General features: G+C 38.2%; 1 protein-coding gene across 2 annotated transcripts in view; it reads right to left on the bottom strand.

Moving 5' to 3' along the window:
- The window catches only part of CDK14 (cyclin dependent kinase 14), a 624,401-nt gene that overhangs the window by 86,767 nt on the left and 524,617 nt on the right, over positions 1 to 13,017 (bottom strand). For both annotated transcript variants that reach the window (XM_014522234.2, XM_025210005.1), the window contains exons 12-13: positions 9,564 to 9,703; positions 4,692 to 4,838 (exon numbers count right to left, since the gene is read on the bottom strand). In XM_014522234.2, coding sequence (XP_014377720.1) covers positions 4,723 to 4,838; positions 9,564 to 9,703 — 256 coding nt within the window. In that variant the 3' untranslated portion in view covers positions 4,692 to 4,722. The remainder of the gene's footprint in view (positions 1 to 4,691; positions 4,839 to 9,563; positions 9,704 to 13,017) is intronic.

Raw genomic sequence — 13,017 nt, 5'->3', positions numbered from 1 at the left:
ATCAGCTCATTGAATTTGGTGCGTTTGAATGGTTGGTTGGACTGAGAGCAGCATTTGATCTATAGCATCCATTCCATACTAACAGGACTAAAATAAATAAATCCTTAGGCCTCAAGATGAAACTATAGTTTAATGTCTGAAGCTTTCCTAAACAAATTGATAAATATATTAACATTTGAGGCTTTTCCTAGCAATGTGGAGGTCTTATTGTTTTCATACCTACTGAAACAAAGTAGGAACAGCCCCACAAAACTATTATGTTACCTGCACTATGATATAATGCTTGTAATAATACACTACTATTATTTAAAATGATAGTGTTAGAAAGCCACAAAAAAATCTCTAGGAACCTGCAGTTCTCTCTGTAAATTCACTACTAATCAAACATCCTACAACATTGGTGTTACAATTGCAACTCCATTTAGTACTGAACTTCTTACTGGACTCAAACACAAATTGCTTTCAGCTGCCCTCCACAACTGCATCTTATTAGCCTTTTCACTAAAGCCAATTTATGTAAATCCAATATTATTAGTTAAATAATTAAAGTAACCATCAACTTCGTTTGCTTTTAAGAGATGCAAAAGAAATTAAGACTTTAAACACCCCATCTGTAGTACTTAGTCCTCCATCTTTTCGATTGCAATGTACATTTAACATTTCTTTATGTCTATTTGAATCCAATGCTAAGAAAAAAGGTGCATCTTCAAAATAGCATTGTGCACACTTGTGCTTTTATAACCATTACTTTTCCTACAAAGACAGGTTTGTATGAAATTAGAAAAACTGTGAAGTGCAAAATGATATGGGTTGCTTTCAGCTTTTGATTAAATCAACACCAACTACAAAATCAAAGTGTAGCTAGCTCATGGAGGACTCTATTTTTGCTGTTTTTACAATAGTTTTCTCCACATGCTGTTGAGATCAGGAATGAAAGAACATCTCTCTGTGGTGAATGAGCAGTTATGGGACACAGAGAACAGGGAAAAACAAGGAGCCAATGAATTAACATGACTTTCCAATACTGACTGACAACATATATTTCTGATCCATAGCTTCCTAACAGCTTAACTTGGCTGAAGCTCCCAAAAATGACATTCAGACACCACAGGGCTGGAGAAGGTTAAGAAAAACATTTCCATAATTTGTAAATATTAAGGTGAAGAAAAACAGTAAAAATGAGCCATGCCCTGCTTGCTTTACATATATATTACTACACTGAGTTTCTGAGCATTGCTAAGCAGTGTTGCAGCTCTTAAAAAATTAGCAGTTTTTAACATTATAAATAGGGCTTGGTTTAAATTGCAGGCCCAGCTTGCTAGTATTGTGACCCAATCATAGCAGAGGATGCTATTTTCACACCCAGATTGTGGCACTCACCCCACAATTGGACCACAATACTAGTGATTGAGAGGAAGGGAGGGGGCAGGGAAGGAGGGGAAGATGGACTCCCCTGGCAGTGCAAGGAAATGACACATGATATGGGCATTTGCTGGGGAACTCCCCAGCAAGCAGTTTCCTTGCAAATCACATTTTTTTTGTGAAAAATCACTTCATTTAATGATTTTCAGGAAAGATGTAAAATTGGAATTTAAACCATGCCCTAATTATAAATGATATGCACTAGGCTTTATTTTGCTTTATATAGCTGAGATGACCTGAATTATGATATAGCTTCTTTGACTGCCTGGGCTTATATCAAATTCTGCTTAAATGGAAACAGAAGAAAGAATTCAGCCCGTGCATCTGGAATTCAGGATTGCCAGAATACACTGGTGCTACGGAGAAGGAATGCAAATAAATCTTACATTTGAGTAAGTGAGCAATCAAAACTTTTCATTTTGTTCCATAGCCTTGTCAAAGAGATTTAGCAAACCAGGGAATCTCACTATGGTAATACAGGGTAAATACTTTAAAAGCATAGATTGTTGCACTCTGGCTTTGAGAGGCACATAACAACTCAGAAACACCTTGTGTCTTTGCCCAACCAATCATAACTCAAGATTCTAAACTACCACCAAAGAACATAACATCCCACCTTGGTGACAGGTAATGTTCTGCCTTCTGGATTACTATTGGACTCATCATTGAACTACTGTGGGCATAATTTTGCTCATGAAAGGGTAAAAATGGCTGCAGATTTTCTTGTACTCCTATTTGGTCAAGGCAGAATTTAACAAGGGGGAATTGTATGACACCACCAATTTTCCTTTCATAGGTACTATCTGGCACATTTTCCCCCCATTAAAATATATATAATAATATATTGATTAAAAATTTCGTTCAAGAAGGAAAAAAATGTTGCTTTACCGTAAACCTCCAAAGACTGGATGGTTGGTTATAGTGAAAAGCTTCCCTCACTGCATATGGGGGAGGCTCAGCTTCTACAGTCTCTCTGTGATAGGTGTTTATATGAACACTGTCTCCACCAACAAAGGTTTCATTTATTTAAACAGGAGTTTTGGGTGCCTGCACTTTTGAGAGATAGGTTAGTGGTGCCTAGAAACATCCTTGAAGAATCAGGTACATAGATTCCCAGGTATGTATGTTCCCATTCATTCCATTGCCCTCTTCCTGTTATTTGTCTACAGTTTCTGCCAGAGCTACCTACTGCTCCCCTCATTTCCTTCCATCAGTCCAAATCCAGAGCCCATGTCTACAACTGTTTTCCAACTCCTCCTCACTTCTGGTGTTATCCCTCCCTTGTTAAAGTGACCATTATTTGTAATGTCTCATTTTTACTGTGCTTTGCCTATCTGTTGTACTCAACTGTTGTGGATTGTCTTATACTTAGATTGCAATATTAAAATTTGTCAAGTGTTTTGGTATTTTATGGGATTAATGCTACTATTCTGTATATATATCAGCTGTTACTGTAGGAATGTACCAACGTCATCATACACACTCCTTTTATGTCAGGACTGTGCTTGGAAAGAGAAATCCCTTATTTCTGTTCACGTAGGTATTCAGTAAAAATGATCTACATTTCTGTGTTCGCATTATTTAAGTGCTTGCTTTCAGACAGGATCTTTAATTGCAAATTTTGTACAAGGGAAAGATGAAATGTGTTTGGAGGTAACAGAAATGAGAGGCTGTACCTAAGCTTCCAAACAAAAGGTCTTAGCACAGATGGGCACATTCAAAATTTACTTTAGATGAATGATATGTCACATTGAAACAGGAAAGGTTGAAGAGACATCTGCAGGGACACAGCTCCAGGAAAAAAATAGGGATTAGCTTGTCAATAAAGATGTAAACAGGCTGCTCTGAGGCAGCTTCATTTCTGCCATTAGAAACTCTTAAATGGTTTGCTAGAGAAGAGCATGTGCAATAATTGGGGCAAGCTACCAGGACTGAAATCTAATCACTTCAGTCTTTAAAAGTCACTATTTGCCTTACAAGACTCCCTCCCCCAGGCACACACCCTTAACATAGGGCAAAAAAATAGATATTCACATAATTTTACATTGTGGAAACTACATACAATTCATTGGGGAGAATCTATATCTGATAATCGGATCTAGGATGACATCCCTAGATACCTAATAAAATGAAACAATATACATAATAGATTACATAATATATTAGGGTTTAATTCATGACAGGTGATACACCAGCATTTCAATTTCCCTCACTTCTCATTTGTACCTTGTTAAATGTTTGATGCCAACAATTTTAAAGAATAGCAAGAGATCTTTTTAACATTCAAAAATAGAAGGGCAAGGTAAATGCATTCTGCTGTTTGACCATTTTATCAATGGGTTACATTTTAAAATAACAAAGCCAGCCATGAGATATGCACTGGATGTTTCCACAAATTATTAAGAGTATGAGTACTAATACAACTCTTGCCAACATTGTACAGATTTGGAATTCTGTGACTATGAAAAAAAGGTGTCTAACTTCACTTTTAAGAAGTATTAAGATGGCAAAAGGCTTGCTGGTGCAACTGGCTGCTTTGAAAGAGGAAAGTCCCACTAATCCCACAGGGTGGACAAAATGCAAATGGACATTTCCAAATTAATAGGAAATTAGCCATCCGTTGAATTTAACTTACATTTGCAACATGCCAGGTATCTCCTTTATCCTGGAAGCACTTACATCCCTACTGTGCTATTAGACTATCTGATACTGTAACCAGCGTAATTTCAGTGCTGAAGTATGTGGGTTTGAGGAGCAAGAGATTCAAACCAAACCCAAGCAAAACTAAAGCCATGTGAGTGGGAAAGGAAGCATACTGATAGGCAATACTCCTCCCATTAGAGGTAATAGACCTCCATTGGTCATGGTGGTAAAAACTTGGTTTAACTGCACTCATTTATCCCTATACACAAGCCTACTAGCAGAAGTAGCAAGAAATGCCTTCTTTTGTCAATACCTCTCTAGGAATCAATTGCTCTCTCTATGAATCTGCTCATCACAAAGCCTTCCTGCTGCACTAGTGAGAAGCTTCCTACTGGCTTCTGTAAACTCAACAGAACAACATCCCAAGCTGTTAGTCCTATTGTTTCAACCCACCTATTCTCTTTGCCTAGGACTTACATGTGTCTGGAAAAATCTTTGCTCAGTTTTACATCCTTGAGGATAAGTCATCTGCAATAGAAGTGGACTTAACCTTTTTTTCCTCAGCTCCAAACAAAAATTAAATTAAACATTGCAATCAGAAATTCTACTAGATAAGCACGTCTTACCTGCACTCTCTGTAGTAAATCTAAGTATTCTTCAGTGCTTGCTGTTTGATAGACTTTTGCCATAACTATTGTTTTTCCCAAAGACTCTCATGCTCTCTCCAGCCTCTGGTTGTAATCTTACATTCGGTACAGTAAAAATAGAGGACACTGTGGGGAAAAGTGGCAATTTAAAATGTTACATTTGTTGTTTTCTTATACAGTTTTTCTCTTTACAATATTCAGTTAATATTCAAGGCAGACATCAAAAAATGAGCAGATACAGCTGTATTTGTACTTTTTCAAAAAACTGTTTTTAAATCTTCAGTGACAAGGAAATAGGATGGATTCTGCTGAAGGTTGTGTTAGGAAAGGTTACAAAGTTGTAACAAGTTGGGTTTCCAGTTTGTTTTCTTGTTCACTTACTCAAATGTATGATTCACATTTTTCTATAATTTTTGAAGTACCTTTAAAACACAGCAGTATGTCTAAAATAAGACAGAGCTAGTCAACAGACCTTATATATTCTGTTTTCAAATCTTTACTATCTGTGGAACTAATTATCCATATTTACCTTCTTTTGCTTGAAAAGGAGAAAACTACTATGGTAAGGACCATTAAGGCATGTTTTAAAAATAGGTAGTTTATAACTGAAAGGAAACCAAATAAATGTAGCTACAGAATATATGCCTGTTCTTCCAGATGCGTAACTGATAAACTAGATAAATCTAGATCAAAATTTCAGGGTAATGTCAGGAAAGTAATTATTAATGGACATGACAATATTGGCTGAGAATGTCAAGGAATGCAAATGGTCAAGAGCAAAAACTGATGAGATTAAACCCAGTTCTTCAGACTGGTTGAGAGAAACCATAGTCTTTTGATACTTTTTTGCAAACATTAGTGCCAATGTATAATAAGATTGTTACTATCAAAAATCTAATCTATGGGCTCACATGTGATTGTAGGAGCAAAATTACACATGTGAGTTTAGAGTTTAGACTGAGAACCTTATAATTTTCTTTGTCCTCCAGATGCTGGAGACAGTGTTGCATTGCCCACTTCAACCCCTAGTTTTGAAATTACATATCCCCATTTATGGTACTAATAACACACATTGAATATTATTTGTTTTCTTGGTTTTTTCAAAATCAGACAAAATGTTATAAATTATTTAGATAGGCAAGAATTTTTGTGGGTGATATCTTTAATTGGACCAGCTGTATAGTTGGGAGGGACAGTTCATATCCAAAAATGTGTCTATATCCCTCCCAATTATACAGCTGGTCCTATTACAGATATCACCTACAAAAATCCCTGCCTCGTTTTTCCTAGACCATCATGGCTACAATATCACCCTAACCTTGCTATATTTATGTATTTTATACAACTACATTTTTATATACTCACTTCAGCATAAAAGTAGAAAAGGGTGAAGACTACAGTTAATTATTTTTAATAGAAAATGCAATTTGACACATTTAATATATGGGTCTGAGGTGATTACAAGGCTGTGTTGTCTTGGCTGCACTAATGTACTGTGCTGTATTTCTAGAGTTTATAGTATATTAAGGTAGGTCTCCCAGCACCATTTTTCCATTGTATGTGTTCATTATGGCTGCTTGCAGATGTTAAAAAACAAAACAAAACCACGCTTTACTGGAAGCAGCAGTGCATTACTTCACCCCAGCTCTGCAGCATCTGTATAGATCAGGTGCTTCAACAAGGCTTTTTGGCACTTTAACTAAAGCTGATTCAATCAGCTATTAGATAAAAGTGCCAAAAAAGCCCCACTGAAGTGCCTGATCTATACAGATGTTGGGTGAGCTGGGTCCAACTAAGGCACTGCCTCTTCTGGGCATATGTGGGACTCAGCATGGGGATGTGCTGAATTTAAAGTGCCATTTTTTTAAACGCCTGCAAGAAGCTTATGTTTCTAGCACAATAAAATATTTGAGGCATTTGATTCAGTATATTTGCTGCCCTGAAACTGGAGTTTCCAACCCATAGGAAAAATATGACATTTCAAAATGTTTTTATTCCAAAATGGAATAGAAAGTCAAAATGTTGATAATGAAAAAAACAGTTTATTTTTATAAGGTAAAAGAAGTATAATATAAAATACTGAACACTTAAAATGATAGACACATCATAAACTTTATAATATGAAAGTAAAAAAAATAGCAAATTGAAACAATGTTATTTGACACTTGATTTTTAGGAAAAGAAAAGCATTTTCTTTTTCAAATTCAGTGATTTATATTTCCAGTGGGAAAGTGTTAGGTCAACTTTTTTTCAAAACCAGTTCTAACTTTAGAAACCCATTTCTTTTTTCCCACATTTGTAATTCTTCACAAATCATCTTTGCTAGATCTCTGAGTTCCAAAGTTAGCATTAGGACTTTGTTGAATAATGCTAAATATCATCTATTGAATGGATTTGAAAATCTATGTTGTAACATTTTGAATGCAAGGCAGTTGACTGTATTGCGTGTGAAGTGCTATTGCACTTATCGAAAAAAAAGTTTTCCAGAAGCCTAGATAAAGTATTAACCTAGATAACTAAAACTACCAAAACTAGTCATTTCAGTACAAAGTAAATATTTTCCCAATTTCTCCAAAGTATATGATTTCTTTGTTTTGTAAATATGTTTACAAGTATATCCAAGTTGTATTAAATAGAAATGATTGTACTATTTGATACTGGGATTGTCCTTTCTTGCATCTGGATTTATGCTTCATAATGATTATCTACTAGACACAGAAATAGTCTTTCTGTAACTCAAAAATTTTACTGGAGGCATTTAGCAGAACCTTGCTTTAAAATATAATGATTTTTCATCTTTATTCTCCCCCCTTCAAAAGGTTTCACTGCTCCTGATGTTTAACGTTATGCAAAGACGTGTTTCTGCCAATGAATATCGCCTTATGGTTATGCTTCTGCAAATAACCTGCTGTGAGCTGATAAAAGGATTAATGCAGCCAAAATTCTTAATCTGTGAAATTACAAATTAAATTCTCATATTAAAAATACCACCCTGAGGTATTTTTTGTGGTTTTAATTCCCCTCTGGTGTTCTGCATACATTGTGCTTGCTAATGACTAGGACAAGACTGTCTCTGTTGGCAGCCTGCTGCAGAGTGATAATGTGTAGGCATTTACTTCACTGATAGAACTGGATTTAACCACTGACTGATAAACTAAGTGGCAAGTGGGTAATAAGTCCATATTAACAGAAAAGTACTACTACAGAATTCAGAATTCATAGACTATCAAAATCCTGGCTTGACTATATCATACAGTCAGACAGGATTGAGATGTCACCAATGCAGAGTGATTTTTGTTTTCCAAAGGAAAAGGGGTAACTGACTGTCATGTTTGATGTTTCGTTAGTCATGAACTAATGAATCTCTTTGCATCATACTTCCAAGCAAAGACAGTTTCTCAAGAGCCTCACTAACTTCCACTGAAATGTTTGGATTTTCAGCACTTGTGCAATGGTCAAAAGCTGGGTGGGTTGGTAGGAGGGCTGATGTGGTACAAAATTGTACAAAATTTAACAAATTAAATTTAAATTGTAACAAATTGTTACATTGTACAAAATGGAGCTGTGTCTTATTGAGTAGGTTTGTTGGAACACTAGTCTATCAAGATGGATCAAAGTGTACTTATGAACTCGAGCCAGCAAATATAGAAGAAGATGGCAACAGAGGTGTGAAGATGTGGCCTGGTATCCAGGGTTAACTTCCAGTTGTCACCATGCTGTCAGTGCAATTTTGCTGTTGCACAGCAGCCTTTTTCCCCCCCGACACATACTGTCACCCAGCCAGCATCTGGGGAGGCTACCCTGGGTACCTCACCCTAGTTACACTACTGGATGGCAGGTTATTTTAGTGATGCAAACAAAATCTATTATTGATTACTACTGCAATTTTTCCAAACTTAAATGCCCAAATCTCATATCTGATAGATCAAATCAGCAATGTTTAGGCTCATAAATGCTACAGTCACATTCTCATATTGAATCTGGAACTCCTACTAAGGGGCTTGTGTTTGATAACTGAGCACAGTATATATGGTTACAGTGCAAGATTACATTTAATAAAATTGATATAAATAAAAATCAGAAGACAATTCCCCTGTAAAACCTATTTATGGTAACAAAACACTCTCTGAATCAAAACTACATCATTACGGTGCATTCAAAATAGGTTTTTTGCCAGAATTCATACTTGTGATTTTTTTAGCGCACTGGAAAAAAGATAAAGCCATCTGTGCTATAAGTACTTCACAAAAATTTAAGCAATTAACAGCATGTGTGTTGAGAGGAGCATTTTGGTTAAGACAACTGAAATGCATTTTTGTTTAATAAGACAAAGAGATGTGTGTGAATACTGAAAGCATTCCCAGCTAATAAAATAAGCTGCAAGTCGTCTTATACATTTCAATTCAGCAAACTGACCAATTGTCTACTTTGTGTTTTTCAGTCTTCCAAATGCCAGGTCTTTTTTAAAGGTTATTGTGATAGTGTCTGAGAATCAAACATTGTAGGATTTTTATCCTGCATGCTGCAGCTAGTTAAAAAGTACTGTATGTTATGAAATGAAAAGCACTAAATATGTAAATTGTATTTTTCCTTTTGCTTTATGACAATTCAGATAATTCTCTTGGCTGCACACATAATCAAATACAAAGATAGCTAGCTGCAGACTGCAGAGCAGAGATAGCAAAAAAGAATCCATTTTTCCTGTGTTAAGCAAACTGTTCAATTTTAACTACAGAATTTTACACATAGACACACGCACACGCTCGCATGAGCGCACACATGTACACACACACACACCCACCGCCCTGATTTTCCTGTTTTTATTCATCTCGGAGGTTTTGTTATACTTACTATCTGTTAGCTCCCATAGCCGTGGGGGCAGATCACTGAAATACTCATGGCTCAGGGCTGCCTGTGCTGACAATCTGTTCTTTGGGAAACACTGGAGCAGTTTGGAGGCCAGATCTTCTGCATGATTCATGTAGCTTAGCCTGAAACACAAGCAAGAAGTAGAAAAAATGCAAACACACAAGCTGGTTACTCACTTTACTAATATTTATTGTAATTTTTAATTACAGTAAAAATATAGGAACTTACATGTTGGATACAAGGATTGACAATTGTACCGGTTCAAAGACTTGCTATATTCAGTGTTGGATCAAGGCCAAACAACTACAATTCTTAGATTAAGGGAGGGACTGAGGAGACTTTTGTGGACCAGTTTCTTGTGAACCACTAGTACCATAACCCTGCACAGCATGTAATTTCTGCATCATATATGCTTCACCTACCAGTGGAGGTTTATGAATGAAGAGCTCTTAAAGCATGTTATTTTGATTATCATTTTGCTTTTTTTCCTCCAATACACATTTTATTTAAATAGGCTGATAGCCTGGAACTGCTAGAGATGGAAACAAATTATTAGAATACCTAAGACATAAATTCTTAGCTTTCAAACAGCAGTAAAAATTTCTGAAAGGCTATGAAATAACAACTGCTAAAATCAAATCCTATTTACCATACCCGAATGGCAGGAGGTTTTGAGTGGAGTCCCATAGGGGTCTGTGCTGGGTCCACTGCTGTTCAACATGTTTATTAACAATTTGGATGCTGAAATGGAGCTGCTTGAGCAAATTCACAGACAACATAAAACTGGAAAGAATTCTGAGGATAGAAGCACAATTCAGAAGGATCCTGACAGATAGGAAACCTCGGCTAAGGCCAACACAATGAAGTTCAATGCTGACAAATGTAAGTGCTACCCATCAGGAAGAATCGCAGATTTGATATGAGCCTGCAATGTGAAACAACTGCACAGAAGGCAAATGCAGTTTTGGACTGCATCAGTACAGGCATTAGGTACAAGACATGGAAGGTGATAGTGCTTCTTTACTCAGCACTGGTTAGGCCTCATCTAGAATACTGTGTGCAGTTGTGGGCTCCACATTTTAAAAAGGATGTGGAGAAGAATGGAGAAGTTAGAGAGGGTCCAGAGCAGGGGTGGGTAATTATTTTGGACAGAGGGCCACTTACTGAGTTCTGGCAAGCCATCGAGGGCCACATGACAGGCAACCCACGGCAAATTAATATTGTTTTTCTAAATTTTTAGGGGCCCTGTGGGCCAGACAGAATGGCCTGGTGGGCCGCATCCGGCCCATGGGCCACATTTTGCCCACCCCTGGTCTAGAGGTTAGTGACAAGGGAGATAAAGAGCCATATAAGGAGAGGTTAAAATAAATAAGCATGTTCAACTTTCAGAAAAGGCAATTAAGAGGGGATAGGATAGCCATCTTCAAATATCTGAAGGGCTGCCATAAAGAAGATGGAGAACACCTTTTCTCTGTTGCTGCTGAAAGCACAATACAGACCAATAGCTGGAAGTTGCAGCAAAGTAGGCTTAGATTGCCTATGAGGGAAAACATCTTCACTGTTATAAGAGTGAGACAGTGGAATAGACTAGCTGGGGAGGGTTTTCAAAAGAAGTTTGGATAAGTATTGGTCAGGGATAATCTAAGAGTAACTATGCCTGGAGTGCTCTATAAAGAACAAAAGTTAGAAACCCAGGAGCACCCCCATCCACATGGCTTGCTGGTAGATAATAAGAGCTATGGAGTTTAAAGCACAGGTGTCAAACACATAGCCTGCAGGCTGAAATCAACCCCTGTGGCCCAATCATCCAGCCTGGCACTTCTGCTGGGCATCAGAGGTGATCAATACCCTTGACCTGCTGGCAACACGCCTACCAATGCAGCCCAGTATGCCATTAGCCTTTTTGGTAACAAGGGCACACTGCTGGCTCATATTCAGCTTATTGTCTACTGTAACCTGAAGGTCCTTTTCAGCAGAGTAGCTGCCCAGCCAGTTGGCCCCCAGCTTGTACTGGTGCATGGGATTGTTCCATCCTAAGCACAGGACTTTGCACTTGTCCTTGTTGAACCTCATGTGATTCCTTTGGGCCCAATCCTCCAATTTGTCTAGATCTCTCTCAATCTTAGCCCTGCCCTCCAGCATATCTACTACTCCCCACAGCTTGGTGTCATCTGCAAACTTGCTGAGGGTGACTCTATGTCATCTTCCAGGTCATTGATGAAGACATTTAACAAAACTGACCCAAGGATGGACCCCAGGGCACTTCATTTGATACCAGCTGCCAACTAGACCTCGAGCTATTGGTTATTACCCTCTAGCAAACGACATGATGCTCCAGTCAGTTTTCTATCCACCTTACAGTCCATTCATCCAGCCGTACTTCCTTGGCTTGCCTGCAAGAATGTTGTGGGAGACTATCAAAAGCCTTGCTATAATCAAGGTATTCCACATCCACTGGTCTACCCACATCCACAGAGTCAGTCACCTCATCATAGAAGGCAATCAGGTTGGTCAGGCATAACTTGCCCTTGGCGAATTCATGCAAATTGTTCCTAATCACTTTCTTTTGTTTTCCTCCAAGTGCTTTGAAATGGATTCCTTGAGGATCTTCTCTTTGATTTTTCCAGAGACTGGGGTGAGGCTGACTGGTCTGTAGTTCTCTGGACCCTCTTTTTTCCCTTTCTTAATATGGGCACTATGTTTGTTGTTTTCCAATCATCCGGAACATATCCTGATTGCCATGAGTTTTCAAAGATGATGGCCAGTGGCTCTGCCATCTCATCAGTCAACTTGCTCAGCACCCTCAGGTGCATCCCATCTGGCACCATAGACTTGTATATGTTAATCTTTTCTGAACAGTCCCTAACCTGTTTTTTCACCACTGTTGGCTGCTCACCTCCTCCCCAAACTGTGCTGCCTGGTGCAGTAGTCTGGGTAGCTGACCTTGCCTGTGAAAACTGAGGTGAAATAGGCATTAAGTACATCTGCCTTTTCTGCATCCTCTCACAATGTTGCCTCCTGCATTCAGTAAGGGACTGTTACATCTCAGCTGTGTGTTCTTGGGAACCCTGGCACAGGATGCAGTCTGCCTGCCTCACCCCCCTCTCCCTCCCCTCCTCTACATAAATGAAACTGATCATGATGCAGTGAGAGAGACACCTAAGACCCTCCAGATAAGGGTGACAAGAGTGAAACAACTGCCCTAGGTCTCATTTGCATCCGAGATGGAACCAGATGACCATTCATTTACATGAGAGATGGAGAACAGAAAGCCTGAAGCAGAGACTGCAGTGAATTCTGGGACCAGAGAAGCAGGGGAGCACTGCATGATGGGGAATCTGTGCTCCAAATGTTAATCAACCCATGTTCACACACACCCAGCTCAGCATTTATCAGACCAGTTCTAATCTGGATTTACAAAGGACTTTTCCCCCCC

This window comes from Alligator sinensis, unplaced genomic scaffold, assembly GCF_000455745.1.
Source record: "Alligator sinensis unplaced genomic scaffold, ASM45574v1 scaffold479_1, whole genome shotgun sequence".
In the NCBI taxonomy this organism is placed as follows: domain Eukaryota; kingdom Metazoa; phylum Chordata; order Crocodylia; family Alligatoridae; genus Alligator; species Alligator sinensis.
The sequence above is the reverse complement of the archived record's forward strand: the minus strand, read 5'-3'. Positions and strand labels throughout refer to the sequence as shown.